This window comes from Platalea leucorodia (genome assembly GCF_965183815.1).
Source record: "Platalea leucorodia genome assembly, chromosome: 2".
In the NCBI taxonomy this organism is placed as follows: Eukaryota; Metazoa; Chordata; class Aves; order Pelecaniformes; family Threskiornithidae; genus Platalea; species Platalea leucorodia.
In genome coordinates this window covers 87715273-87743262 of record NC_138824.1, presented here as the reverse complement: position 1 = coordinate 87743262, position 27990 = coordinate 87715273, and the positions used below count along the sequence as shown (strand labels likewise).

General features: G+C 56.1%; 2 protein-coding genes across 2 annotated transcripts in view; one reads left to right on the top strand and one right to left on the bottom strand.

Annotated features, from left to right (window-relative positions):
- Positions 1-9293: 9293 nt before the first annotated feature.
- On the top strand, positions 9294-17480 carry ARX (aristaless related homeobox; the record flags this gene model as incomplete). The annotated part of the gene is made up of 5 exons (XM_082303962.1): positions 9294-9486; positions 10598-11315; positions 12579-12624; positions 14588-14922; positions 16152-17480. 5 exons carry the CDS (start codon positions 9294-9296, stop codon positions 16390-16392), a joined length of 1533 nt encoding a protein of 510 aa, XP_082160088.1. The 3' UTR covers positions 16393-17480.
- A 3808-nt stretch (positions 17481-21288) lies between these two features.
- The window catches only part of POLA1 (DNA polymerase alpha 1, catalytic subunit), a 207578-nt gene continuing 200876 nt past the window's right edge, over positions 21289-27990 (bottom strand). The window contains exon 37 of the mRNA XM_082335968.1: positions 21289-22482. Coding sequence (XP_082192094.1) covers positions 22313-22482 — 170 coding nt within the window. The 3' untranslated portion in view covers positions 21289-22312. The remainder of the gene's footprint in view (positions 22483-27990) is intronic.

Genomic DNA, 27990 nt, shown 5'->3' with positions numbered 1-27990 from the left:
CTTCGTGGCGATTCAGTGAAGCGTGCCTCATTCTCACTGGATGCTCATTCCTTTTGTTTTCCTTTGCAAAAACTGGGAACAGCCTACGAAATTCCTTCTGCCTGGTTCTGCTCCCTGATCCCCAGTCCACCTTCCTGCTAGGTACAGCAGAAAGAGGAAAAAAAAAAAAAAAAAAAGAGTATTTCATGTTACAAGCATTTGGGTTTCTGTCTGCCATACTGCAGGTCAGAATCCATCTTCAGTTTTGAAGATCCCTTTGCCTATTGAATTTGTACAGCCTTGTCCCAGGTAACAAAAAATTATTTGGGACCCTTTTATGGGATAAGGAATTAGAATAAGTGTAAATGATTGTCCAGTTATTCTCACCTGTCAGTTTGTATTCAGTGAAGGAGGACGTGCGCTACCGTTCCAAGTGACGGGTCCACAGAAAAGCCTCTGACACATAGTAAGTTTTAAAAATCAGAAGCCATGTTCAGTTTCAGAAACCCCGAGGACATCCAGAACCCTCCAGACATTTTGATAATATTAAAACAAAAACAAAACAAAGACTGAAACCGGAATAAAGCCAAAGCATCCCTTCTAATTCTTGTTCAAATGGAAGAAAACTGACATTTTCCTGAGCATCGCTATACAAAATGGATGATAGCACACTCTGCTGAAGGAAGCAAACAGGCTTCTCGAGTAGCCCCTGGCTCACCTGAAAGCCCAGCCAAAGTCTCTACCTATTTGTGCTGCGATTGCCTGGGTTGCAACACAAAAACCATCGTACAAATGTGCTTTCACTCATGAGAAAACCCCACTGACTCAAGGAATGAAAGGTTATGAGTAAGGGTTACAACACAGGAACAATAATGTAGTTAAATCCAACGTCTTTTGTTTAAAGTTAGTTTTTCTATGGTTCCATAATATTATTTTTAGTTTTCAAGAATGGAAACAATAGCTGAGCACTGTAAGTGCCAAATCTTTTTCAAGGTTTGATAAAAAGCTAAAAGACAAGAAGGTGCATTGATTCCAAATAATACCTTGTACCCTGTGATTTCAAGATTTTACAATCCATGCACATGACTGGAAATATCTGTCTATGGAAGTGTCTAAGAATTATGTATGAAGGGGAAATCTTAAAACACGTACTCTTTTTTTATTTTATTTTATTTTTGAATGGAAATCTTCAAATCAACAGTCCAACAAATTGCAGCTGTTGGAACTGCTGAGCCCATTTACAATCAAATTGAATTTTTTTCCGTTAAGAAAAAAACCCTTTGAATTTGGAAGGAAGCGCTCTGCTCCCTAACAGCCCACTCATGCTTTTCTATAACGTCACACACACCCGCGGTCCCAGCTATCATGTCCTTCAGGCGCATAACTAGTGTTAGCACAGGCGTTTTTAAGACTACATCTCCATTCTTGATTACTTCAGAACATCAGATTTTCCTCATTTTTGTTTTCCCATTTCAATGTACTTTACAAGTCTAATTTATAACTGCGCCTGATTTGGGTACCTTGGAAGAAACTCTTCCATCTATTCACTTCTGCAAGCTTTGCTGCTATTAGCTGCGTTATCGATGGATTGGCCTTAGCGCAGTTTCGGAGATCTCTACTCTGTCTCTCTCTCTGAGCGGTGTTACGCTTGGGAGACAGCAAATTCATTCATACCTCAGCGCTTACTTACACAACACCGTTTATTTCCGTAAAACATCCCTCTTCCTACAGAGCACCACTGAGTACTTTGAATCTTACATTAAAAGAGATGCAGAATATTAAACAGATAAATACGGATGCTGTATCAGAATAGATCCTTTGATGATCTGACCGACATTCAGCCATGATTTATAGCAGGGATGCTCCATATAAAGGTGCCAACACCAAAAATAGTGATGGGAAGCACTGACAGACAGCCTCCTAACATAAGGCCATTGAAGAATTTTCTCCACGTATCTGTGAGCATCAGCCTCCTTCAGGAAAAATGCACATTCCCTTCTGTTAAATGCAGATTTTTCCTAACCAAACCTTTTTTTTTAAATCTTGATGAGATAGCAGTGCTCCCTAAGTGACAGCCAGCGGCAATGACGTCCACAGATGTAGAAAACAGTAATAATAAATATGGTTTTAAGGTTAGATTGGTTGAGGGGAATGAAGCGACAGAGCTTCACAGACAGTTTGCCGTCTCTTCCCTCTATTACGCTATTTCACTTCAGCCATGCTTCTGGATTAAACAACCCTGATCTCCTGGATAACATCGCCCGGGCAAGGAGACGCCAGACCAGCTCCAACTCATGCCCTTCTCCGGATCATTTTGATTCCTGCTCTGCCCCTGTGCGGCTGCATTTACTGAAATAGAACATAGCACCAGATGAAGGTCACACCGGAGCTAGGCAAAGAGGGTGAAAAATGTCCTTTGCTCATCGAACGCTCATTTGAATTTTTAATGGCTTTGCTTCAGCTATGTTCACACCCCCTCTGCGGTTAGTTGAGCGATCGCATTTCAGTGGTACGAATGCTTGCAGAAAACCCGTGTCGAGAGTTGCCCACGGACGAGCTGAAGAAGCCCAGCTGTTACACACCTATTTGCACAACCGGTGTGTTGCTGGCGCAACAGGCGGGTAATGCAATCGATACCAGGGGATTTATTTGACCAACTACAGCTAAACAACGGAAACCATTTGCAGTCAAGCCCTTCTGTGATTCATTTAAAGGAACCGCTGGAGCATTTTAGATAACAAATACATTTGAGAAAACGATGCTCTTGCTCATGGATATTCTACGAGCAGAAGAAGAGAATACGTTTGACAAATAAATTATTATATAAATTATTATAAATTATTTGTTATGAAGCCTTTGCTCCGTTCTAGTCAGCACATACAAAAGAAAATAACACAGAAGGTATAATGTTAAATAAGCCTATGATCATCGTTTTAATTTTTTTAGACCACTGCACCTTAATGCATTAGTAAGTTCACTGAGTTTCTAAGGATTACTGCAAGAAAGCTACTTGGGATCTTATCCATGGGTTTTCTAGGGGCAGAAGAACCGTATCTCCATCCATCACCCAACCTCCTAGAAGACACAGATGTAGGGCTGTAGGATGCAGAACTCCACCCATTTACTCATATATTTAGCCAAATAAGTTACAGTAGGTGAAAATATGTCTTCCAGAAAAGGCCTAGTCTACATTCGAAGCCACCCGGTGCCAGGGAATCCACAGCTTCCTTGCAGAAACGCCGCAGCAGTCAGCAGGGGCAGCCAGAGCTTGCGGAGGTGTGGGGAGGCTGAGATCCTCGGGAGGGGACACACATGGGAAGGGGACGGAGAGGAAAAATGGGGAAGTCAGGGGGCTCCCAGGTAAACCTAAAAGCCTAGAAAAGGCCTCTGGAGGACTCTAAGGACCCAAGACGACAACGTGACGGGACAGGAAGCCGGCAAACGGGACAGAGACAGCACTGATGGCATCCCAGCCTCGGCCAGCAAACTGCCAGCCCTGATGGGATTTCATAAAGCTGAGCACTTAGGAGGAAAACAAAAAAAAAAAAAAAAAGAAGAAACAATAAAGAGAGCGAGTCGTGAAGTACAAATAAGGTTAGTGACCTGGCGGAGATGACAGGCCAGCAAAAGACACACACGGCTCTGCCCAGCCCCAGCTCCCAAAGCCAAACCTGAGGCACGAAGGGGAGGAAGGCGCACGGCCTCCGGGAGGGAGAGCGGAGGGGTTGCACCACCTAGCTACACGCCCAGCTCCGTTCCTCCAAATCACTTCCAGGAGTGAGCGTTGGCTTGGTGACAAGGCTCAAGAAATAAATAAGTTAAATGCAGTAACTAAATCCAACAGAGTTATTGGTGATGACTGGATTTCTGAGAGACATCACTGCAGACCTGCACTAGCAGGGACTGCTTTCCGGGCTCACTGTCGTGCAAAAACGGGGCCAAGCCAAAAGCGAGCTGGAGTGCGTCTGGAGTGCAGACCAGAGGAGAAGTTTTGAGTTATTAGAAGTGGGGAAACAGCAGAAGAGAAATAAAGGTGAGACACGTTCACCTAAAGCTAACTGCTGTCCTCTGTCTGTAGTGAAAACCGTGTTAACAGGAAAATAAGCCACCAAGGAATTAAACAAACAATGACAACCGAATAAAAAAGGATTTAGAAAATACTTTTTTGAATTAAATCTATGGAACAAGACCCAGATTCTTCCCACACATAAGCAAGGCTAAATATTAAGTATATGAATAATTATTCCAGAGTCACCACCGCTGCTGCTGTCAGGCCTCTGTCCAGATGCAAGTTAATACAGAAATTGCTCCCTGAGCCAGCAGCGAAGCTAAAAGCAAGCAAGAAAAGCTAGGGCTGCTTCACAGACAGACAAACAGCGGCACTGCAAGCTGCTGTGTCCGAGCCAAACTGAGCCTTGCCAGTCCTGATAACTGTGAAGTGAGGATGTGGCTACACCACATCCTCCATTCGCCCCTTGGGCAGGTGCTGCAGCCTCACGTCCAGCGGCACAGGGCCCAGGAACCGGTGAAAACAGCTGATGGGCGTCCAAAAAAAGCAATGCTTGCACAATGAGTTTTTCTCTTGAATGTGAATTCAAAGGTGCTTAAGTTCAACACCACTCTGCAAAGCAATTTTGGTGCAGTGCCCCAGTGATCGCTGGTGGGTATAGATTATTCAACGTTTAAATTAGCAGTCTGCAATAAGGGGCTAATATTTGCCCTACTTAAACAGGAAGGTGGTTAAGCCATTGAACTCAGAGGTGTATGCAGGTGACCAGTGATTTGGCAGAGCCCCAGGGGACACAGAGAGACGCTGGTCCTCCCCCAGCTGCCTGACGGTGGCTGTAGGGGACGTGCAACTGGGCTGTGATCCCTCATTACTGTCTGGTGGTCTTTAGACGATTTTTTTAAGTGATTAACAAGAGCCTTGCAGAAGAAGTGAGCAAGGTTGCATCTATGGTGGTTCTGGTGGTGCAATCAAGGGCAGTCCTCTGCCCATCTCCACGGCTCAGGGCTGAACTGTGCGATGTCAGGGCTGTGCCCAGGAGAGGTGTTGGACCAGTGTTCTCCACAAAGGTGAAAAATGTGCATATGCATTGAGATAACGACGCCACGAGGCTCGAGAGGGGAACCATGCGCCAGTTCGTCACATCTAAACGGCACCGGACGTTTCCCCACCGCCTGGTGCGGAGGCAGGGCCGGGCACCTCGCCCTCCCCAGCTCCACTGCTTTTGTGCCCAGGACCGTAACCCGGACCACTGGGGGCTGGGTGCGGGGAGAAAAAAAGAAAAAGAAGAGAAGAACTGCGACTGAATCGCGCCCGTCGCAGACCGACGGTCTGTGCTCCGCCCTCCCGGGCGCCCGGGCCTGCGGCGCTCCAGCCTCTGCCGTTCTCCGCCGCGGAGCCCGGGCTCCCCGGGGGCCGGGGCTGCTCCAGCACAGGGCCGGGGCCGGGGGGCGAAGCACGTCGAGGGAAGGGGAGGAAACCACAGAAAAACCCGAGAGGACAGGTAGAGGAAACGCAGAGTTTCCGTACCTGCCTGCAGCTCCTGCACGAGCCTTTTTTTTTTTTTTTTTCCATGAGGTAAATAGTGATAAATCAAGCACTGGAGGATTTTAAGTAGTTGTTATCGTTTTCTTCTCCATTGCAAAGAGAGCGGAAAAAAAAACCCAGCTGGTGTGAAAGCCCAGCTATGGGCTGCGCCCGCCGCTGCAGCTCCTCCCCTGCGCAGGGCTGGCAGGGAGCGAGAGCCGGCCGGAGGGGGCCCCGGCGGCAGCAGCTGCACCGGGGCACCGGCGGGCGGCGGGGTGGGCACAAGCCGCTCACGGACTTCAAGCCGTCGTTTGCCCAGCCGGTGACAAACTTGTACCCGCGGTGAGGGGAGCCCTTCTCCAGCCAAGGCAGCCGCTGTTCCCTGCCAAGGTTAAAACAATCTTGCGCTGAGTCTTGAACCGCTTCTGCACGTTTTCAGCCGCTACGACTGAAACCGAGCTTAGCCCTATCTCCGCCCTAAGATCAAACACCTTTCCCCAAGCATGACGGCGAACTGCCATTTTGCTGCCGTGCCTCCTCGCAAGGATGGGTTCTGCGGGGGGAAGCGTTTCGGACGCCGGGGCGGTGTGTAACGAGAAAGGAAGATAAAGAGGGGGAAAAAAAAAAAATAAAACCTCCAACCCCACTGGAAAGAGGGGCCCGGGGCCGGCGGAGCGGGGGCAGGCCCGGGAGAGGGGTGCCGGTGTGCGGGAGCCGCCGCGGGCAGCCGTCGGGCGGCGGCCCCCGGGCAGCCCCGGCTCGCCCTGCCCGCTGCCCCGCTGCGCGGCCCGGCGGAGCGGCGCGGGGAGCCGCGGGTCCGGCCCCGCTCCCCGCTGCCAAACGAAGCGGGCGGAGCCGCCGCCCCGGCGGAGGGGAGCCGGCAGGGAGCGGCCCGGGCCGGGGAGGGGGGGTGCCGGTCTGCGGGGCCCTGGGTGCCGGGGCCCCCCCGCGCCCGCTGCTGCGGTGGGAAGCGGCCGTTTGCAGCGAGGGCGGGGGTCCCGGGCCCGGTCGCCGGAGGTCCCCGGCAGCGCCGTTACCGTGGGTGCGGAGGGCCGCGGAGGCCGCTCCCCGGGGCGAAACCCACCGCGGAGGCCCCGGGTGCGCGGAGCCGGAGCGGGCATTGTTATGGCAGCGGCAGGCGAGGGTGTTAATCGAGGCTGGCTGGAGTGAAAAGAGGCAAATATTGCCGTTTGTGCCCTCCTGCCTCTCTCAGCACCGGCTGTCAGTCCCCGGCCTTGTTATCCGCGCAAGGCATCAGTTTGTTTGGCTGAGCTCAGCAAGGTTTTCTTCTCCGAGCAGAACTATAATTGCTATAATTCTACTGTATCATTTGGATCATTGCAGTATTGTTGTTTTCTCTCTCTCGTTTTCTCCCCCTAACACTGCAATAACGCGCTCCAGTGTTAAATTAGCAGGTTGCAGGGGAAGGGGGGGAAAAAAAAAAAAGGAGAGGGAGAGACCATAAATGAATGAAAGTTTGTTTAAAAAAATAAATAAAACAACAAAGTGACTTGGCAGAGGCGAGCTCGCATCGCAAAGCATCCTCGCCCGCGAGCGGGACCGCCGCCGGCCCTCCCCGCGCCCCGGGCCGGGGCCGCTCTCCCCCGGGCAGGGCCTGCCGGGGCGCGGGGCAGCGGGGCCGGGGGGGCCCGGCGCGGCCCGGGCACGGAGGGGCGAGGGAACGGGGCGGGGAGGGAGTGAAACCACGACGCAGCGGGCCGAAAGGCCGCGGCGGGGCTCCGCGCGTCCCCGACAGCCCCCGGCGCCCGCCCGCCGCAGCCCGGCTCGCACGGCCGGCCGCCGCCGGCGGGTCTCGCCGCTGCCGGAGCCCTCGCAGCCGCCGCGCCGAGGGTCCCCCGTCCCCTCCGGCGACCGCCCGCGCCCCGGCGGGCTCGGGGCCCCCCTCCCCGGGCCGGCGGCGCGGCAGCCCCTACCCGGCCCCGCTCTCCCACTGCCGGTGCGGCGGCACCCGGCAAGGCAGCGGGCCGGCAGACGCGGGCCGGCCTCCCCTGCTGCCGGAGCGCCGCTCCCGGCCCGGCCGCGCCGCGGCTCCGCGCCTCTGCTCCCGGGCAAGCCCCGGCGGGGGAACCCCGGCACGGCCGGGGCGAGAGAGAGGCGGCGGCTCCTCTGCGCGCCGAGCTTCCCCCAGGGTGCCTGTGGGTCTTCCTTGTCTTCTTGGGTTTCTTTTTGTTTGGTTGGTGGTTGTTTTGGGGTTTTTTTTAGTTACCGAGTTAATGAATTAATTGCTACTCGCGCCGGCGATGGCAAAAGCTCCCGAGAGCCGAGCAGCGATGGCAAACGGCAGCGTTGCCTCCCCCGCCCAGGCGCACCCTGCACAGCCGGGCCGGGCTGCGGCCGCCCCGCCGGGAGCGCAGGGCCCGCCGGCCGCGCACGTCGGGGCGGTCCCTGCTCCCCGCCTGGCCGCGGGCATCGCCGGCGCAGGGGGAAACGAGGCGGGAGGAAGGACGGGCAGGAGCCCTGCGGGGGCCCGCTCGCAGGGAGGGCACGGCCCGGGGAGTCACGCTTGGCCCCGCACGGCACGCAGGGACATGCACCCACAGAGCCCGGGAGCGTGTGCCTGAGTGTGCGTGTGCGCACACGGGCGTGGGCACCGCCAGGGCAGCGTCGTGCCCGCGCCCGCCCGGACACACACAGGCACTTGCTGCTCTTTTCTCTTAATTCCCGCTGGTTAAGTCATGAGGAGACGCGGGGTGCGCACGGGAATTGCGGCACGAAGAGGGGAGACGGGGCCGCCTCCCCTCCGGCGCTCGGGGCCCGCAATCACCCGGGCGAGCGGCCGGGTTCGTCGGGGGGCCGGGAGCGGTTCCTCCGACGGGCCCGAGCTTGCGGCAGTCCGGGACCAGAGCGCAGGGGTGCGTGAGCGGGGGCCGCGCAGGCTGCTGACCAAAACTGAGCCCGAGCTGCCCGAGCAGGGAGCCTGAACTTGCCCGGGACGTGACCGCTGCCAGGGAGAGGAAAGGACAGGGAATAAGAAACCCTCGGAGATTTTCTGGCCCCGGAGCGGCGTTGAAGGCGCCTGCGGAGGGGAGGTGTGCGTGCGGGGGCAGGCGGAGCGGGACGGGGCAGGCGGGGGGGTCCGGCCGGCACCGCGCCGCTCTGCGCGCCCTGCCCTGCCCGAGGGACGCTCGCCCCCGGCTCCGCCGCGGCCCGCCGCGCCCTGGCCCCGAAGGCGTCGCCCAGGCGCCTGTGGCGGCACAACCGCGGCCGCGGGCCCGGGATTTTCAAACGCCGGCAGCGAGCGCGGCCACTGCGCGCCCCTGCGCCGCGCGGCGCAGCGCCGGGCGGGGGGTGCCGGGGGGAAAACCCGGCGCGGATCCGCCGTCGGGGCCCGCCCCGTCCCGCTCGGGCATCGCCCCGGGTTCGGGCCGGGGCGCGGCGTGGGGCGGGTGCTCCGCCGCCGCCCATCCCGGCCGCCCCGGCGGCTCCCCCCCGAGCGGCCGCGGTGCGCGGGGGCGGGGCCCGGCGGGAGGGGCGCGGCGGGGCGGGGCGGGGCGGGGCGGGAGGGGGGCGCAGCGCCGGGGCTCGGGGCGGGCGCCGATCCGGGGCGGTCCGAGCCGGGGTTTGCCGGGCGCCGTCTGTCGGCGGCCGCCCGGCCTCCGGCGAGAGCCAATCAGGGGGCGGCTGCCCGCACGTGGAGCCGAGGGGACTCAAGAGCGCCGCGGCCGCCGCTCACTCCCCCCGTGACGGGCGTCCCGCCGCACAGGGCAGCGCCGCGGGGGCGTCCGCGCCGCCGCCCCGGCCCCACGGCCCCGCCGCCGCCATGAGCGGCCCCTACCCGGAGGAGAGCTGCGCCGAGCGCCCCGAGTGCAAAAGTAAATCGCCAACTTTGCTGTCCTCCTACTGCATCGACAGCATCCTGGGCCGGCGGAGCCCCTGCAAGGTGCGGCTGCTGGGCGCCGCGCCCAGCCTGCCCGCCATCGCCGCCCGCCCCGACACCGACAAGGCCGCGCAAGGTAAGCCCCGCCGCCGCCCGCCCCGCTCCGTTTCCCCGGCGTCGGGCAGGGCAGGGCCGGCTGCGTCCCCCCCTGGCCCCGCGGCTCGGCCCCGGCCCCGCTCCCCGGCCCCGCTCCCCGGCCCCGCGCCGCCTCGGAGCCGCGGCCGCCGATGCCCCGTTACCCTGCCCGCCGGCGGCTGCTGCGCTGCCGGGGAGCGCGGCCAGAGCCCTGCCCGAAATTCAGCCCGGTTAATCCCGTGGAGGTCGACTGCCGCCGCGTTAGGTTGCTCCGGCTTTCGATATACATGTAATTTTTTTTTAACCTGGAACAAATCCGTGCGGGGAAGGGCTCGCCCGATCGCCCGAAACCCGTAACGGATCTGGGCGAGCGAGGCGGGGGCCGCGCCCGGCGGCGGGCAGGGCGGCAATAACGGGGCGCCGGCAGCCGCCGCCGCCGGCCCGAAGTTGGGAGCAGCCCCCCCGGGGCCGCGGGGAGCCGGACCGGGCAGCTCCCACGGACGGCGTCCCGCCCGCTTCCCTGGCGTTCCCAGCCCGGCGGGTTTCTTTCCTCCAAAGCCAAAAGGAAACTTGGGGGGCGAGGGGAGACGATGGGAGAGGAGAAACAAAAAAAGCAACAACAAAAAAAAAAAGCGGAGGAGCCCCGGGCCGCCGGGCAGGGGCAGCGGGACCGGTGCTGCCCGCCGTGTCCCCGCGCAGCCCCGCCGTGCGGAACGGGGCCCGGCGGTGGCCGCTGCCCGGGAGGCGCCGGCGCAGGCCCGGGGCTGCCCGAGCCCCCCGGCGCCTGTCCCGCCGCTGAGCGGGCGCCGGGCCGGGCCCTGCGGCCGGGAGGGATTTCTTCCCGCAGCGGGAGCAGCGAGGCGGGCGGGGGCCGGTCTGAGGGTACGGGGCGGGGGGCTCTTGTCTTGGTGCGGGGTGGAAAACGGGGCCCGAAGGGGGGCTGCGGGGCTGGGGTCTTGCCCAGCCGGGCTCTTCGCGCTGATCCCACTGACCGTGTCTCTCTTTCTCTCCCCCCCCCCCCCCCTTTTTCTCTTCCCTCCGCACCCCTCTCCCCCCACGCCTGGCCGACTGCTGCGGCCGCCTCCCTGCCCCCCCGCTCCTTCCCGGCGCAGGGTCCCCCAAGGGCAGCCCCCCCTTCGAGCCGGCCGAGCTGCACCTGCCCCCCAAACTGCGCCGGCTCTACGGGCCGGGCGGGGGCCGGCTGCTGCCGCCGGGGACGGCGGGTCCGCGGGGGGACCGGCCGGAGGGGCGGCCGGAGGGGGGCGCCGGCCCGGTGCCCGCCGCCGCCCCGTGGGACACGCTGAAGATCAGCCAGGCCCCCCAGGTCAGCATCAGCCGCAGCAAGAGCTACCGCGAAAACGCGCCCTTCGTGGCTCCGCCGCCCGCCCGGGACGAGCTGGGCAGCCCCGCCGCACACGTCGAGGAGCGGCCGGGCCCCGCCGCGCCGGCCGCCGAGGAGGAGGAGGAGGAGGACGACGAAGAGATGCTGGAGGAGGAGGACGAGGAGGAAGAGGAGCTGGAGGACGACGAGGAGGAGGAGCTGCTGGGCGAGGACGGCGGGGGGCTGCTGAAGGAGGCCCGCCGGGGCGCCGCCGCGGCCCCCGGGGCGGAGGGCGGGGATCTGTCCCCCAAGGAGGAGCTGCTGCTGCACCCCGAGGACGGCGAGGGCAAGGACGGCGAGGAGAGCGTCTGCCTCTCGGCCGGCAGTGACTCCGAGGAGGGGCTGCTCAAGAGGAAGCAGCGCCGCTACCGCACCACCTTCACCAGCTACCAGCTGGAGGAGCTGGAGAGGGCCTTCCAGAAAACCCACTACCCCGACGTCTTCACCAGGTACCGGCGCCGGGGCCCCGGCCGAGCGCGGAGCGGGCGAGCCCCGGGGGGATGGGATGGGACGGGACGGGGCGGCGGTGTGCTGCACCCCCGCCTCCAAACCGCCCCCCCGGGGTGAATCCTGCCGCGGGCACCCCCGGGCTGGGAGGGGATGGGGAGCCGGTCCGGGCTCCCGGGGGGACCCGGGGCCGGCAGCGCCGGGCAGGCCCGCCGGGAGGCCGCCGCCGGGGGCTATTTTTACCCGCTGCCCTCCTTCGCCCTCTCCGCGGCCGCCGCCGGGATCGGTTACGCGCTCCCCGTGGGGCTGGACCCCGGCCCGGCCCGGGGAAGCCCCGGCAGGGCCAGAGATCAAAGCGCCGCTGCCTAAAAATACCGGCCCGGCACGTCGGGGCCCCTCGCTGCCCGGAGCTGCCCCCGAGGGGCCCGGCGGGGCCCGGCCCGGCTCTGCCCGCAATTTCGCGGGCGTTTTCCCCTCGAAAACGAGAGCCCCGCGGCGGCGGCTCTGGCCGGCGGCTCCTCCGCGGGAAGGGCAGGCAGGGAGCGAGGCAGAGCCGCCTGCCCCTGCCCGACAACACCCGCCCCCCCGCCTTTAGCCCAGAGGAGGGTTGAGCCCCCAAATCCCGCACTTTTCGATCAAGGAGACCCCCCCCGGTCTCTCGTTTGTTTTACCGGGGGGGCTGGCGAGGGGGGGTCCGCGAGGCCGTTTTGTTCCCCCGCCCTGGGTGCGGGGCATCGCCCGCGGGGCCTCACCTCGGGGCGCCCCCCGGCCCCGGCAGCGGCGGCCCGGGGCTGTGTACGAACACATCGCGCTTTTTCTTGGTTGGTGTTTTTACGGCGTTGGCTTTTCCTCCGGGGCTGCCCGTCCCCGAGCGGCGCGGGGCTGCGGGGGCGGCGGAGGGGCCGCGGCTGAGCCGGGCGCGCTCCTCTTCGGGGAGCGGAGCTGACGAGCGGTTTTCTAACGCCTTTCGTCGATTCCGATTTGCCTTAATTGTGGCGATGCAAACGGCGGCGTGTGGCGGCTGGGCTGCCGTCCCCCTGCGCCGCGGTCGCGGCGGGGACCGGCGGAATTGGGGGAGCGGGGGGTGCCAACACTCGGGAGTCCCGACGGGCGGCCGGCTCGGCGCCCCGGAGCCGGGCTGAGGGCGGCGGCAGGCGGTGTCCGCCCGGCCCTGCTCCCCCCCCCCGCCCCGGGCAGCGGGATTTCGGGCCTGGGGGGCGGCTCGGGGCGCCCCGGGCTGACGGCGGGGTCTGTGTCTCCCCCAGGGAGGAGCTGGCCATGAGGCTCGATCTGACCGAAGCCCGAGTGCAGGTGAGTGGCGGCGGCGGCGGGGCCGGGGCCGGGGCGTCCCTCGGCGGCGCCCGGGGCGGGGGGGTGGGGGTGTCCCCGGCGGCCCCCCCCCGGCCCCGGCAGGGCCGAGGCATCGGCTGGCGAAACCCCGCGGGATTAAACGGCGGGGGCCCCGCGGGGCTTGGGTTGTTAGCGAGACCCGCTCGGCCGCAAGCCGGGTATTTGGCTGCCATCAAATCTCCAATCGGGCTTCATAAAAGCCCACTTAGTGCTAGAACAAACAGGGCCATTTGAAGGCGAAATGTTGTTTGATTTCCTCCCCGCCTGCACAAGGAGCTGGCTAATGCTATTTGATTTCCCATTTTTGATAGCAATAAGCCTGCATTGATCTAATAGTGAGTGAGTGCAATGCTATTAAAGGTGTTTGCCGCCCCATACCAGAGTGCATTTCCCAACCCGGGTCTCATAACCAAAGAGACGATAAACATTGGGATGCCCTGATTGCCAACAGAAAACAGATGTCTCTGGGTTTGAAGCTGAGCAAATCACTTTACAGTTAAAATCGGGCGCTGATAAAGCATAATAAATTCCATATGGCTCATTTAATACACAACAGCTTCTTGCATTAGAGGGGCTAATGATGAGATTTGTCCCCTCCTTTCTGTTGACACATTTCTCCATTGTCAAACAGAGATGTGACAGCAAATCAGTATTTTCAGCTCAGGGGAACAAGTCGTGGGAAAGTTAAATAACTTTTAAAAAAGAACGACACCCCCTTTCTCTCCCCGCTATTCACGGGAGAAGATGTAATTAAGGGAATATGAATTATGAGAGTCCCTCCGTTTACCTTTGGGTGTACTCAGACTTATTAATTCAATAAGGGGGAATTGCAGCGAGGACAGCTTGCTAATTGAGTTTTAGCTGGGAGCGCGGCTCCCCCCGTGCCGGGCTGCGGCTTCCCCGCGGCCGCCGTGCCTCCTCCCGCGTGGGTGCCCAGACGTGGGGACGGGCTCTCGCTCGGCAGCCGCACCGCGGGGCCCGGAGAGCAGGCATCTCACGCTGACCTTACAAAGCCGAGCCTAACGGGGAAAACTCAGCCCACGCCAGCCCGAAAAATTTGACAAATGCGTGTCTCTCTCCTTAGGTGCGTGTGATGCCTCGCACTTGGCTATTAAGTGAACATTTTCTTTTCCTTTGAAATGCGGTATTTTAGTGTTTTTTTTCCTCTACCTCTCTCCCGTTTTAAAGCGCACGATTTTTGCTTTGTGGGAGGGGGAGAAGAGGCAAGGGACGGCGGTGCCGCGGCGTCCTAACCAACTTGCGTAAAATAGATCTTAAAAGGGCAGCCTGGAAACGTAGATTTGGTTGCCTCGCAAAACGTGGCTTTGGTTGCCTCGCAAATTATTTCTTCGTTTCAGACGCTAGTGAAATCACGATTTTTTTTCCTCGCTCTAAATCTGAAGGGGGAGAAGGAAAAAAAAAAAAAAAAAACCAAAAAAAACCCAAAAGTCCATGATCCCCAAACGACATCATTTGTAAATAATTCCCTTCGGCGAAAGAAGCCGCGCAGCTGCCCGTGTGGGTCTGCGTGCGGGCTCAAAACCCGCACAGTCCCACGGGGAAATCATTTTCCCGCTGTTCCAGCGCAGCGAGAGCGCTGCTGCCCAGCGTCCCTGCGCCGGCAGCTGCCCGCAGCCCCGGGCCGCCGGCAAACGGGGCGGGGGGGGGCGGGTAAAGTGTCGGGGCCCCCAGCGAAAGCGGCGTGCGGGCCCCCGCGGTGGGTCGGCCGGCACCGCCCGGGGCTGCAGCGCGGCGCTGACACGCGTGGCCCCCCCGGGCCGCCCCCTCGGGGGGAGCCCACCGGCAGCCCGCGGGGCGCGGCGGAGGAGCCGGCGCCGTCGGGCCGGTGCGTGGTTCCCGCGGGGCTCGCCCCGCCGCGGGCGCGGGCCGGCGTATTAAAACCGGTTTTTCTTTTGGCTTTCAGGTATGGTTCCAGAACCGTAGGGCTAAGTGGCGGAAGAGGGAAAAGGCTGGGGCTCAGACACACCCCCCAGGTTTGCCTTTCCCTGGTCCCCTGTCAGCAACTCACCCCCTCAGTCCATACCTTGATGCTAGTCCTTTCCCTCCTCATCACCCAGCTCTAGACTCCGCCTGGACCGCCGCCGCCGCCGCCGCCGCGGCCGCCGCCTTCCCCAGCCTGCCGCCGCCGCCCCCCGGCTCCGCGGCGCTGCCCCCCGGCGGGACCCCGCTCGGCCTCGGCACCTTCCTGGGCGCCGCCGTGTTCCGCCACCCCGCCTTCATCAGCCCCGCCTTCGGCAGGTACCGCCCGCCCACGCGTGAAACGGCGCCTCGGGGGACCAGGGGGGGGGGGCGGGGAAGGGGGGCGACGGCCGCCGGGCACCGGCCGGGGCCGCAGCGCGGCGCCTCGGGGCCGCCCCGGCCGCGGTCGCCCGTGGGGACCCAGCCCGCGCCGCCCGGGGCCGCCGATCGCGCCTCGGCCCGGCCCCACGCGGGACCCGTCTCGCGCGGGCCGCCTCGGCGTTCGAACTTGGAGCGCCGGCGGCCGGCGCCGATTGGGCGCCGCGCGGGTCACGTGCTTCCGCCCCAGCCTCCCATTGGGCGAGGGCGGCTCTCACGCCCGCCCCCCGCCCCCCCCGCCGCGGGTCAGGCGGGTCCCCCGTGGGGGCGGCCGGTCCCCGGGCACCGCGGCCGTGGGCGGCGGCGGCGGCGTTTGCGGGGAGCCCGGGCGTCGCCGCGGGGCTGCGCAGCCCGCGCGGGGGGCAAGGACGGAGCAGGGTCCCCACGGGTCGGGCGGAAACCGGTGCCCCCACGCAGAAAATAAACAGGCGTGGGTTGCCCTGCGTGCACAGGCGGCCTCTGCTTCGCTCGGGGTTCTGCTGCGCTTCGGCCGTGCGGGACGAGCTGCAGCCGCGGCCTCCCGGGCGCCGTCAGCACCGCCCGCCGCGCCGCGCCCGTGGGGTCCGGCACGGGCAGATTTTTAGCCGCGGGCACGAGTGGGTGGGAGCAGCTTCGGGAGGCTGCTGCCGGGGCGAGCCTCCGCGGGCGCCGCGCCCCGTCCCTGCGCGCTGCCACGCTGAGCGCCCGCGGCCGCAGCGGGGGAGCCCCGGGCGGAGGCCGCTCCCGGGGCCGGGGCCGCCCCGTCGGGGCGCGCAGCGGGGCGCAGGGCCCGGCCCGCGGGGCGGGCGGCGGGGGAAGGGGCCCCGTTGCTGGACGGGGCGCGCGCAGCCTCCGCAGGACCGGGGGTTTCCCCGTATTTTTGAGCGCCGGCTGAGGAGAAGAAAGCCCCCGGCGCCTCTCCCCGCCGGCTGTGCCCCGGCAGTCGGGGAGAACCTGCCTCGGCGACTTTTTTTCCCTCCGTTTTTTTTTTACATTTTTTTTGGCCCCCAAATCTTTTGCCCTCCAGCGTCGTTTGTTTTCCCCGTCGTGTCTTTGCCCCCCCCGCCGCGTCCCCGCCTGGCGGGAAGGAGGCGAGCGGAGCCGGTGCGGGCCCGGCGCGGCGGTGACGGGCGTCTCTGCTTCCCTTGCAGGCTCTTTTCCACCATGGCCCCCCTGGGCAGCGCCTCCAGCGCCGCGGCCCTGCTGCGGCAGCCGGCGCCGGCCGCCGAGGGCGCGGTGGGCTCGGCGGGGCTGGGGGACCCGGCCAGCGCCGCCGCCGACCGGCGGGCCTCCAGCATCGCCGCCCTGCGGCTGAAGGCCAAGGAGCACGCCGCCCAGCTCACCCAGCTCAACATCCTCCCCGGGAACAGCACGGGGAAAGAGGTGTGCTAAGGGACGGCCGCCGTCCGCGGGGTTCGGGCTGGTTTTTCTAGGGGGGAGAGGAAAGGGAGAGGGAGAGAAGAGAGGAGAGAACAGACGAATAAGTAAAGGTCACCTCAGACAGCACCAATCAAGACCAAACGGGGGGAAAATAAATATAATAATAATAATAATTTAAAAAAAAAGAGGACCAGCAGCTGAGACTGGGGTAGGTTGTCGGGTTAGGCGCTTGGAGACAGCGAGCGCCTTCCGTGCCAGCCCTCAGACGGAGAGAACTGACACTTGCAAGCTCCGGAATAAGTAACTCCTTGGCTGGTACATTTCTGAAATGTACGACCTGTTCGTTTCCTCGCTGAGCATTAAGGGGGAAAAAAGAGAAAGAAAAAAAAAAAAAGCCCTAATAAAAGCTATTATATATTAGCGTTACGTACACTAAATATTTTTCCTTCTGTTTATCTGGCAAGAAAAAAAAAAGGAAGAAACAAATAGAAATGTAATTAAGAAAGAAAAAAAAAAAAAAGGAAAGAAAAGCAAAGGGAGGGGGGAAAGCTACCCACATCTTCTTAAAATAACATCCTCCGATGTGAAGTTGGTCTGTTAGGAGCACTGGAGAACTATTTTACGTGTTGCTGCAGCGAGCTGCGTACGCTACCCAAGGATGCTGCCAGTGCAGGCTGAAAGTACATGCGATGCTGTAAGATAACCAGTGCACTTAAGGGAAAGGGTATATCTTTTTCTTGTTATATTCTTTATCACTACACCAACCAAGGTTTTTATATCAAACCAAAGGGAAATACACTGCTAGAATATGGACTGTTTAAGTCACTAAACTGTGATTATTGATTCTGTACATACCATTGTTATAAAAAAGAACAGAGCTTTGTATATTTGAAATGTTATAAAACAATTGCACTCAGTGTAGTGTTGTAAAAGTTTGTCATTCTGTAGATTCTTACTGTGTTATAGATATAATAGGGTTCCTAGACAAATATTTATGTACAAACCCTTTATTTAACTTATTAACTGTAGAGGTTTCTGAAACCCTCAAGAGGCGATGGTACAGTACTTTTTCGTGTAATGTCGTTATTGTTAACACTTTTCCTTGCTATCCGGTGGAGAAGTGCCACGTTCAGAAAATAAACAAAAATATATGTTTAACAAAAAAAAAAAAAGGAACAAAAGAAAAAAAAAAAAAAAAGGGCAAAAAGCCCGGTCCTTGCGGGGGCTGCGGGGCCGCCTGCGCCGCGCTGCGGGCGCCGGGGCCGGGGGCGGCCGGGGGCTGCGCTCCGCCACCCCCCGCCGCCGGGGAACCCCCCGGGGTTCGGGGGGGCGCGGGTCGCTTGGCCGGGGGCGATTGCCAGAGCTTGGGGGGGGGGGTGGAGGACGAGGTGCCGGCGGCCCCGTTTGCAAGGGGATTTGCGGATCGCGGGGGCCGGGGGGGCACCCACGGCTGCACCCGCCCGCGCTCCGCCGTGGGCGCTGGGTCGTGGCCCCCCGGGCGCTGCCGAGGAGGGGGCCGGGGTCGCCCCGCGGCAGCGGCCACCCCGCACCGCGGGGAGCCGCCCCACGCAGCCCCGGTCTCCGCCGCTGCCGGCAGCCGGGGGCGGGGGAGATACGGGAGCATTTGGGGGAGCGCTTGGCTTAACCCCCCGCACCCCTCCGTCCCGCCCGGGGGGCAGGAACGTTCCCCCGCGCCTGTTTCTTGCCTCTGCCCCCCCTTCTGCCGGGGGTGAACTGCCGGGGTTTCCCCCTTTCCTTAATTTCCCCCCGGTTTTGTTTTGTGTTTTGGGTTTTTTTTTCTTGTTTTTGGACGCAGCGCTCTCGTCTGCCTCTTCCACGGAGCAGAAACGCGTGAAAGCCCCCGCAGCGGCAAACCCGGTGCCCCTTCCCCGGCCTCGACGGGCCCCGGGCCCCCCGCCCGGCCCCGACCCCCCGAGGGCAGCGGGCGTGGGGCCGGGCCGGGCCGGGCCGCCCGAGCGCGATCGTGGGGTTGGGGCGGGGCTGTGTGTGTGGATTTTCTGGGATGATTTTGTCTAATCGCGCCGTCGCTCCACAACGGCAGCGGGGTACCGGGGGAGGCCCCGGCCCCCCGCGGCCAGCCGAGCCCCCCGAGGGGGCCGGTCCGCCCCGTCGCGTCCGGTCGGGTCCCGTCCCGCCCCGCCGGGCCGCTGCCGGGGGCGGCCCCGGCTCCGGGAGCCGCCGGCCGGGCCGCGCCGCCGGAGCGGCCACCGCGCGTGGGAGCCGGCCGCGACCCTTCCCGCGGCTCCCCCCTTCCACCCACGGCGCTTCACCCCCCCACCCGCCCGCCCCCAGCCGTATTTTTGAGTGCTAAAACCCTCCATAGGCGCGAAAAAATTTTATGGGAAAAATAAGGCTTGTTCCCTGGACGTTATTAACAGTGCAGGCTGAAATATACATTTTTGCCTTAAAGAAAAGGGAATCATTATCAAGCCATTACGCATTAAGAAATGTCATTCAGTCATTTTTATTCATTCCGCTGAAATCTTCGTAAAAGCCCGAATCATACTTCTGCAAGCAGCAATTTTGTTAATCCAGGGGGTTATTACTCTGGTCCCTTATTAGGATCTATACTGCTGCCAAGCAATCCTATAACCTTCTCAAAAGAAGTTTACCTCCGTGTTATAAAACCAGTAGTGGTATTTATACTGTGCAATAATTAGTGTATTACTTGAATCCACTAACAGGTTCATTTTATCTCCGCACAAAACCCCTAGTCTGCTTATAGAAAGCTTGTGCCTCCTTTGGTGCTGCTAAAGTGCTGAAAGAGTGAATGAAGGCTGGTAGCACTTTCTCCTTTCGCCGTGCCTTAATTCCCATCTCTTTTTGCTCTCATCCAATTAGTGCAGTGTATTAAGCGGTTTATCATCTCATAGTCAGCTATTGAGAGAAACAAGGCGAACACTTTGCAATAGAGCCTGCTCTCCTTTGACACCCTCAGGTACTTACATATTCCACTGTGCTATGAATAATAGAGGGAGAATAGAGCGCTAATTCCCTCATCAAAGAATGCCTTGTCTGCTGCTTTGCTCAACAACACCATTCTGATCAAAAGAAAAGCAATAAAGCTTAGCATAACAAAACGAAACCTACTTATTAGCTTAGTGGTTAAATTAATGCAGAGCCGCTGCTATTCAAAACCAAGGTTTGAAAACAGCCTCCAACAACCTGATAATGCTGCCTTCGGGATGAAGGAATTTTAATCTGAAATTTGAAGCTGGCACAGATGAGTTAATCTATTAAACTGCTATAAGGAGGGTGCGGGAGAACTCTTCAATTAAGGCCCATTTAAGGTGCTCGGCGGCGGCCGGGGAAGGGTGCGAAGGGGAAGCCGGGCTCCGGTCCGGCGCCCGGGAAGCGGCGGCGGCGGCGGGCGGCGGGGGCCGGGGCCGGGGCCGGGGCCGGGGCCGCGGCGGAGGGGCCGGGGTCCCGCACCCCGCAGCTCACCAGCGAGCCCCGGCCACCGCCTCGTCCCCAGCTGCAAAGGCGTACAAATAAACACAAACCTTAATTTTAACAGCGCTGGGGGGGGTGGCAGGGATGAGGGACGAGAGGAGGGAAGGGAAGGCGGCTGGAGCCAGATCGGTCTCCAAACGCAAACCTCCCGGACTTCAATCTTCCCCAAATTATTTACAGCGCTGCATTTACCGGCTCCATTTAATATTAAATGCTATAAAGATGACTTCGCGTTTCCCAGCCTTTCTCCGGGGCCAAGAAGAGGCAGGCTGCCCGGAGCTGATTAGAGACGGGGGGAGGAGGGGGGGGAATTCAGTTCACTCCTTGCCAAGACTTCAGCTCTGGTCTGAGCAACTCTGCTGGGAGGAATCAAAACCCGCCTGAATTCGGGGTGAAAGCCCTCATTTCCGACCTCCCCCCCCCCCCGGCCGGGGTTGCGGGGGGCCGCGGGATTTGGGGGAGCGGCGCTGCCCCCAGCCCGGCGCTGGGCCGCGCGCTGCTGCGCCCTGCGCAGTCGTTCCACAACGCTCTCGTTTAATCTAAACATCCCTAAACTTGCAAATTAACAGGCTCTTCAGCTGTAATTATACAGATACATACAAGTGCCACGGGGTCAGGTTATGCCGTAACTATCCATTTTATGTCTATACCTCACGTTTGGAGGAGAAGGTCACACTTTTCACTTTCCTAAGGCATTCTACCCCGTTAATATCAGTAATATCTTCATAATCCTAATTGGGTTGGACACGAAAAAGCTAAAAAAAAACCAAAAACCTGCGTGAAATTAGAGGACACCAGGATCTTTCCAAGAGCCGCGACACCACCGTGGCACCTGGGCAGCAACACCTTCTCTCCCAGCCCGGCCCCCAAACCAAGTCTCTTTGCCGTCGCCGGGAAGGAGCGGTAGCTCGCCGGGGTGGGACCCCACCAGCACAAAACCAGGCATCGACCAGGTTCCGTCTCCCGTGCACTGTGACTCGATGTGAGTAAAAGTGAAAGGATTTAGCCCCCCCAAAAGCCCTTTGCTCAGAAGATGACCGTGTATTTAGGCCTATTCGAACAGACGTCACCCAGACTGACAGACAGCATCTTCCCGTGCTGCTTTAGGGACAAATGAACGCCATGAAGTACTCTAACGCAAACAGACGGACGTATCCCTTCGGCGCCCAACACCTTCGTGCTGATGCTCTTACTTTTTCTTCAAGCTCCCTTTGTTAACGGCCGGCCATCCTGAGAACGGACACACGAGCGCGTCCGTAAGGCCGGGAAAAGCCTGGAGCAATACGACCTCGCGTGGAGTATTTTCAACAGTCAGATGATCGAATCAACTTCTCTTTTGCTAGAAAACTTTATTTTTTTCCTTCAAGTGTTAGGAAAACTTTACATTTTATACTGTTAAAGATTTAAAAGAACATTTTTATAACCTTACATTAATATATCACATTGCAAACTTAACAGCAAACATGAGTACAACAATATTTTGTGTACAAAAGCATGTACGCTCTTTTCTTGTCATATCTGCTTGTCATTTTATTAACAGTAAATGAAAAATACAATTTGTTTATAAAACCTTTAAAACCTCCAATGCAGTAATTATTACAGAACAGCAACAATGATTCTCGGCTTTCCCTTCCCCCGTTATTGGTTACAATGCCATCCCAAACATATTTTTCCTTATCGATTGCTTACTTTCAAATACTTTGCACAGAAAGAAATGGAATACATTTATATCCTGGGTATGCACGGAACAGGTTTTGTACATGTGCACGTCTTTAGATCCACATAGACATTTCCAACGTGGCAAAATATGATGCTTAAAGACGCACGGAAAGACTCTTAATAAAAACCTGGCCCCTATTTTTAGCACCTCCAGCTTTCAGTTGTTCTTTACCTCGAATAAATTTGAAAGTAAAGTGTCCCTACCTCCGTTCAGAAGGTATTAGGACATTTAAAGGCATTTAGGTTTGGTATTGTTTTTAATTGGTATGTTTATGATCAGGAAGAAGATAAACTGTGAAAAGGCAAAACATTAGTGCTCCTACTGAGACCTCTACTAACCTCTCTTCCTGAGAGCACCTCTACTAAATACCCTGGAGCAAAGTCTAGGATCACTTACATTCCAGCAACTCTCACTGGGAATTATCCAATTAAAGCAGCAATTCCCCCACCCCCTTTTCCCTCATAGGTCTAAATACACAACAAAATATATTGCAAAAATCAACTACTCCGTATTTTAATAGCCCTGGCTTTGCAATGAAGAAAAGAACAGAAGATAAAAACACCTCAAATATTTCACGTCCACGTGAATCATACATCCCGTTTTCATCTTCCGTTTTTCCTCCTCCGAAGAGACAAGATTATTAAAACATCATTGTGCATACTGAAATAGCGTATTGCTTAAGAGACCATTACTCTTAAACAAGGAACTAGCCTCTCGTCTCCCTCCATGTTTAATCAATCACTGTCTTTCATTATTGGACTCTCCCGCAGATCTTCCTATGCTGACGGTAAAGAGTTTGCTGAGGTTCACTTCTGAGTAGCCACTCATGGACAGACATTTGTCTACGGTGCTCTTCAGTCTTTTGTAGGCCTCAGAGACTTCCTTCCTGAGTGTCTTCTTCGAATACTCTAAAAGAACAAAGAAAAAAAAAAACAACAGAGAAATATTAAGAGACGCACACAGACAGTACTTTTGCATTCACTACTGCTGCGAACCATGGCATTTTAAAACGAGGTGAATGTCGCAGCTAGCAAAGATGTCATTTACGGGAAGCTCTCCCAGCTTCTGCGGCCCTCCCCCTGCCTCCCCGGCCGCAGCGCTGTACCAGCCGGGCTAGAGGCCGCGTTGAGCCTGCCCGCGGCGGCAAGGCTGAGGCTCCCTCAGCCCCACCAGCGCGGGGGCAGCGGCTCCTGCCAGGAGCTGGCAAGAAGCACCGGTCCTGTGGGCTAACTGGAGCGAAATGGGGGTTCACTAAGTCACAGCAGAGAAAATAAGCGATAGCAGGGCTGGCTCTGAAAGGATCTCATTTAAAATGAGCAGGTGCCTTAACTTAGTGAGAACTACTCAGAGTCCCCGGGGGTCTGAAGCAGGGAGAGATCCTGCCCGAGCCTGGCTTCAGAAGTGAAGGAAACCAGGCTTCGCTTCTCTCGTCCCTGCTGCTGCTAATACTGGCACAACCTGGGGCAGACTTATCACCCGTCTCGTGCCTTCTCACGTGCACCTCGTGGGCAGGATGCGAATCCTGACGCTCACTACGGAGGCGTTGGAAGGAAAAGGGCAGTAGCACCAACAGGGGAAATTCCATGCTACCCTACCCTAAAATGGAGAGAAGATGCCCGGTATCTCAACCAGGAGGCATCAGGTTCACCTGACACATGAATGAAGAGAGGCGTTCCCAAATGCTTGATCAATGATACCTGTGAAGAAATGTCTGGAGTGCAAGACATTTAGTCACTTGTTTGTTTGTGTGTGCGCAAACTCAAGGGCACGCGCCTGAGTTTGTACATATTTCAGCAGCGAAGCCCAAACTGTTCTAATTTTGTTTGTTGTTGTTAAATTTTATGCCATGCAAAAAAAATCCAGGGATTTTATTTAGGTGGTTCTCCGACTTTTGCTTTACAAAGGCTGTGGACAAAGACTAAAAGAGCAAAATATTCTACTGATACACATCAACGCCAACTTGACGCAGATCTGGTGCAGTTGTACTCCTCCTTTCCAACCAACTCCATGTTCTAGAAACACCAGCTCCTACCCGAAAGCCTGCGTCTGCAGCTACACCTTGGAAGAGGCAGCGCTGGACAGTCTGCATTACGGAGCACACAAGAAGGAGGTATTGCAAAACCAGGTGCCCTCCCAGACAGTTTCCCCCCCGTTAGGCTGCAGGGACTCCAGGTCAAGCAGAACCACGAGAGCACAGCACAGGTACTGAAAGGTCGAGCTTTCAAGCTATTTAGGCACAGTGTAAGCGTGTGTCTTGTGAGCAACCAACAGGATCCTTCTGTTGCCCGTCAGCTTTTTCTAAAAGCTGTTGTCGCATTTCTTCCCGTCACCTTTGCAACGCTGGTACTGCCCTCCTCACGCTTTGAACACGTAACAAAGGAGCCTCCATCCCCTCTCGAACAGCTTTTACTAGAGGGCACAAGGTAAGATGAAAACCCAGCCGTCTCTAGAACAGCTGAGTTTATTTAAGAGAAGGGTTTGGAGGAGAGGGACACGCTGGTTTTTTGAGTCCACCTGTGTGAGGGAAGAAATGACTCACTTCTGCGATGAATCACTTCTGCAATGTGACTGAGATGAAGACGTCCCTTCGGACGCACCTTCGCCTCAGCAGCCAAGTCAAGGACTGCTACACGTGGAGACGGCAGGGAAGGGAGGCATGGGAACAGAAATAGCTATTACAATTTTTGGCTTTGTGAATTCCTCCTCTCTGAGGATTCACGAATATTTTTGCAGAGCCTCAGATGTTTTTAGATGAGCTCAGCAGATTAACTACTGGATACGATACAAACAGTAATGTTTTACTGAGCAACTGCTGCCTGCTTAGGTTTCCCGTGTTATTCACAAAGTTCCACTGAACTCAATTGCTCTGCATGATGCTATCAAATCTTTAAAAATTAAATTAAAATTTAAATTAACGATGCCGGTTTGAGTAACCGAATACGTTGATTAAAAGCACTTTGGTAAGCACCTTTCATGCATCCTTGTGAAGAAGGTATGTATTGTACTGTCACATTCAGTTGGGGGTATTTATATTGCCAGCTTCAGGCAGTAGGCAGAGGAAGATGCCTAGCTGAAGATACCACATTCTCAGCATTACCCAGACAGTAATGACATTACGTCTATTAGCAGAAGTAAAATTTCCTTAAACTACACCACAAATACAATAAAAACTTCGATTGTAAGAATCTGTTCATTAACAGACTGAAGTCACTATGGCATAAACACATTCAATGATCCTGAAATTATTTAAATGTAGGTTTAATTAAACAAACCTTGAAAATTTTAAGAACCAGATCCTTAAAAATACCAAACCCACTTTGCCACAAATTCAGCACTAACTAGTTTATGCGTTTTCAAGATCACAGAATCATAGAATCGTTTAGGTTGGAAAAGACCTTTAAGATCACCAGGTCCACCACTACACCATGTCCCTAAGTGCCATATCTACACGTCTTTTAAGTACCTCCAGAGATGGGGACTCAACCACTTCCCTGGGCAGCCTGTTCCAGTGCTTGAATGAGAAGATAAATGATATAGTAAGTAGGTTCACTCGCCACTGCTCACACGTTAGCAAAACCATCCTCTATATACCAAGGAACTGTGGGAAATACCATCCTCGTAGCTCAAAACTAGGCTAAAATAGTTTAAAGCTTCCTGGAGCTCAGGAGGGACCAAGGTGAAACGTATCAATGCGCAGAAACAGCTGGCACATGTGAACAGAGCAGGAAGGCACATTAATCATGAGAACAACGAGGCAAACAATAAACCAGGGCTGAAAGTAGGGAACAAAAACAGAGATCCACGTACAGCGCCAATTCAGGCTCCAGCCGCCCCACTAACACAGCACCTAGTCGCCCCCCCCCATTAAATCTAAACTTTAATTATACTCAATAACCTTTCTGGCAGTATGCTTCAAACATTTCTTAGATGCAATTACCCTCGTAGAGGCAAGCAGGAAAGGGTGGACTGAAAAAAAAAGGAGAAATATGAGGGGCCTCGTTGAAGTAATGAGGCCAATTTTAAGTTTCAATTATAAGAGAATGGGAGCTGGGAGCTCCGGGAGGAGAGGCAGGCAGCGGCTGTGTCTGCAGCACAGCCACACCATGCATTTGAATGACACAAGTGCATCTGATGACTGGGGAGAAGAGATTTAAAGAACTGTAGTAATACAGAGCAGGGTAAGATGAGAGAGGACACAGCTCCTGATGTGTTTACCTCCTTTGCTGATGGGATATTGACTTTTCCCACCAGGTTGGTTAGAAAGGGACTATTTACGCTGCCACACAGCAGAGTAAGAATGACAACCAGCATCACTCTGTGCTCCTCTGAGTAAAAGACAACTGTGACCGTCGTATATCACACAGCCAGTCAATACCTTCGAGTTACCATACCACCCAACTTAGAGATGCATATAAAAGCTCCTACTTTCTTCCTAAACGAGAATTTAATCAATAATGCACCTAAGGCCTTCTGAAAATTAAGCTATACAAACTGACTGAAATTGCCTTTCAGTAGTCAGTCATGTTCCAAAATAGTTCTATACCTATTATCACCCCATCATTGTTTTAATAATATCCAAGTTCAGTGGCAAACAATCTTTTAAGACGACCACTGCTGCAGAATGCATATATGGCTATACATAAAGAGATATATTTATACACATGCAGACCATACAAGAGATACTACCAAAACAAATATACAAGTGAAAAATACTATTATTTTAATAAAAATAAAAAAAAAAAAAAAAAGGAAGACGTATTTCTGACTGTATATAATTAAAATTCAGGTACTGTATTCTCTGAAGTTAATAAATCACTGACTCTGGTAAAGATTTTAGAATCATATCACCAAGCATGCAGTTAGCTCTCTCCCCCTCAACATAACTGCTCCCTTGTTCCCTTCACAAAACACAGTCTGAACTTCTGGATGTCCCTGTCAAAATCAGCACCCCTTCCAAGTCCTTGTTTAGCTATCGAAGTATATTTTTATATTATTTGGAAAAAAAATGTAAAAGGTACCTGAAATCCATTTACCCCATACTGTTGTACTGATGCTGGAAGCAAGGATGGCAATATTTGGAGATTATCTATACCTGCCCATGTGTTTTCCATTTACTGCAGTTTCTGTTCGTTCCTATTAAAATGACACCGAATAACCTGATAGTCAGGATCAAGAACTTTTGTTCTTGGATTCCCTAAGATGTGGCTCGGTGAAAGTCTTCTGTTTTTTCTCCTACTGATTGGACAACCGAACTGTGTCATATTATTAAACTCTCTCCCCCTGATTATTCTGTTGATAGCCTGCTCTTCAGAGGGAGAAGTAAAAATATATTCACATTCCTTTGTATTTGTGTGCGTGTATCTGCACTGGGTATGTGAGAAACAATGTAGGTGCCTATGAGCACAGTGCCAAAATGTTGGTTTATCTGGGAATGCAAAAAAAAAGCCAGTGAGTATCATTTATGTACAGCATCGTGTCTCCCTCACACTTTTATTTAAAGAGTTAAAGAACATACTAAATTAGCTACTGAATTTTTTACGTCGCCTACTGGTTATTGTATTTTAATTACAGCAAGCTTAGACACACAGGCAGCAGTCTCTGTTCCAAATATCTGTGTTTCATTTATTTCTGTGCAAAGGTAGCAAACAACAGTCAGTCATAATTGGTTCTGTCAGATGTTTTACAGTCAGTCATAATTGTCTCTGTCTAGAGGTGTGTCAATTTACTGCAAGTTAAATAAATATTCTGTCTATTATGATATCAGGTTATGTAAGCCATTTTTTTTAATTGCATGGGTTCCCCTTTCATAATCCTCAGCACCCCTATTTATACTGTTAACCTTAACTTTGCCATTTATGGAATGTCAATGAAAAAAGTCAACAGCAATTTAATGAACAGACCTGTAAGACTCTAACATACTTGCTTTTTTATCTCTAATTAAATATAATCAAATTAGGCTATAGAGCAATTATATTATTCTGTCTTGACAGTGCTCTCCTCAAATATCTATCAGCGATGCCAGTTCACTGGCCTAAAGAAGGAGATTTACTAACCTAAGTCTTAAATGATTCTTGTTTTTGCTGAAGAAAATAAACCTCCCGACTCGAACCAACTTCTAAACCACATAGTCCTGCAAAATAACAGAGGCCGTTGATGATCAGGGCCACGTTTGCCCTCCAGACTGCCAGGATCGTACCTCCACCCATTCCGGGTGTTCATATAATCAAAGTCAAAGCAATTCTAATGTGATCACAGTCTTCCTACCACGAGAGTATACGACAAACTTGGGATCCCAAAGGTCTGCTCTCACCAAACGGAATAAATCAGCTCCATGGTCTCTTACGAGTCCACCCTCATTATTTTGCTAGGCAAGTCACGGGTTTTCTATAAAAATAATTACCTGAAGCTTCTGTGTG